The following is a 1,682-nucleotide window of genomic DNA, read 5'->3' as shown; positions in this document are numbered from 1 at the left end:
TGGGCTCTCTGTGGTCTTCTGAGGTGGTGGGACCAACAAGATGGAGGTTTTATGGGGTCTCCGTGGTCTGCTGAGGTGGTGGGACCAACAAGATGGAGGTTTTATGGGGTCTCCATGGTCTGCTGAGGTGGTGGGACCACAAAATGGAGGTTTTTTGGGGTCTTTGTGGTCTTCTGAGGTGGTGGGACCATCAACATGAAGGTTTTGTGGGGTCTCTGGAGTCTTATGAGAAGGTGGGACCACCAACATGAAGGTTTTATGGGGTCTCTGGGGTCTTCTGAGGTGGTGGGACCATCAACATGAAGGTTTTGTGGGGTCTCTGGAGTCTTATGAGAAGGTGGGACCACCAACATGAAGGTTTTATGGGGTCTCTGGGGTCTTCTGAGGTGGTGGGACCACCAAGATGGAGGTTTTTGGTGTTCTCCTAGTTCTCCTAGCACCAACATGAAGGTTTTTTGGAGGTCCACCATCATTTTTTGAGGTCTCCTGATGGTTTTATGGAGTCTCCTGGTTCTCCTGAGACCGCCTTCCGCATCATCAAGGAGGTGCAGAAGCGCTACAAGACCCGCGAGGCCGAGGAGAAGGAGAAGGAGGTGAGGAACCCGCCCCCGTGGGGCCTCCCAGGGTGGTGGGACCACCAAGATGGAGGTTTTATGGGGTCTCTGGGGTCTTATGAGAAGGTGGGACCACCAAGATGGAGGTTTTATGGGGTCTCTGTGGTCTGCTGAGATGGTGGGACCACCAAGTTGGAGGTTTTATGGGGTCTCTGTGGTCTTCTGAGGTGGTGGGATCAACAAGATGGAGGTTTTATGGGGTCTCCGTGGTCTTCTGAGGTGGTGGGACCACCAAGATGAAGGTTTGTTGGGTTCTCTTACCACCAAGATGAAGGTGTTTTGGAGGTCCACCATCATTTTTTGAGGTCTCCTGATGTTTTTATGGAACCTCTTGGTTCTCCTGAGAACCTGGTCCCACCCAGATGAAGGTTTTTGGGGTTCTCCTACCACCAAGGTGAAGGTTTTTTGGAGATCCACCATCATTTCTCAAGCTCTCCTGATGTTTTTATGGAACCTCCTGGTTCCCCTGAGAACCTGGACCCCCCTAGATGAACCTTTTGAGGTTCTCCTGAACCCCCCTGAGATCCTCCTCCCCCATCTCCTCCAGGGCATCGTCAAGCAAGACTCCTTGGTCATCAACCTGAACCGCAGCAACCCCAAGCTGAAGGACCTCTACATCCGGCCCAACATCGCCCAGAAGAGGATGCAGGGCTCCTTGGAGGCCCACGTCAACGGTAGGGACCTCGGGGACCTCCCGGAGACCTCCCGGAGACCCCCCCGGGGACCTGCCGGCCCCAGCGGTGGGTTGTCTTCTCCTCAGGGTTCCGCTTCACCTCGGTGCGGGGGGACAAGGTGGACATCCTCTACAACAACATCAAGCACGCCGTCTTCCAGCCCTGCGACGGCGAGATGATCATCGTCCTCCACTTCCACCTCAAGGTCTTCTCCTCGGGGAGGTCTCCAGGGCGTGGGGGGGGGGTTGGGAGAGGTTCTTCAGGGCTTCCTGGAGGTCTCGAGGGCTTCGGGGAGGCCACCAGAACCTTCAGGAGGTGCCAAGTAAGTCTTCTTGGAGGCCACCAGGTCTTCAGGTCTCCATGGAGGTCACCAGAACCTCCAGGAGATGCCACC

The 1,682-nt window shown here is 55.5% G+C and overlaps 1 protein-coding gene across 1 annotated transcript in view; it reads left to right on the top strand.

The window, feature by feature from the left end:
- SUPT16H (suppressor of Ty 16 homolog (S. cerevisiae)) overlaps positions 1-1,682 on the top strand; it is a gene marked incomplete at both ends in the record, with an annotated part of 4,575 nt that overhangs the window by 1,518 nt on the left and 1,375 nt on the right. Inside the window, 2 exons of the mRNA XM_008937441.1 lie at positions 1,162-1,288; positions 1,375-1,493. Of these exons, the coding sequence (XP_008935689.1) occupies positions 1,162-1,288; positions 1,375-1,493 (246 nt within the window). The remainder of the gene's footprint in view (positions 1-1,161; positions 1,289-1,374; positions 1,494-1,682) is intronic.

The sequence above is a fragment of the Merops nubicus genome, unplaced genomic scaffold, assembly GCF_000691845.1.
Source record: "Merops nubicus isolate BGI_N331 unplaced genomic scaffold, ASM69184v1 scaffold11343, whole genome shotgun sequence".
NCBI classification, from domain to species: domain Eukaryota; kingdom Metazoa; phylum Chordata; class Aves; order Coraciiformes; family Meropidae; genus Merops; species Merops nubicus.
Note: the sequence above shows the minus strand (reverse complement) of the source record. Positions and strands in the feature narration are given on the sequence as shown.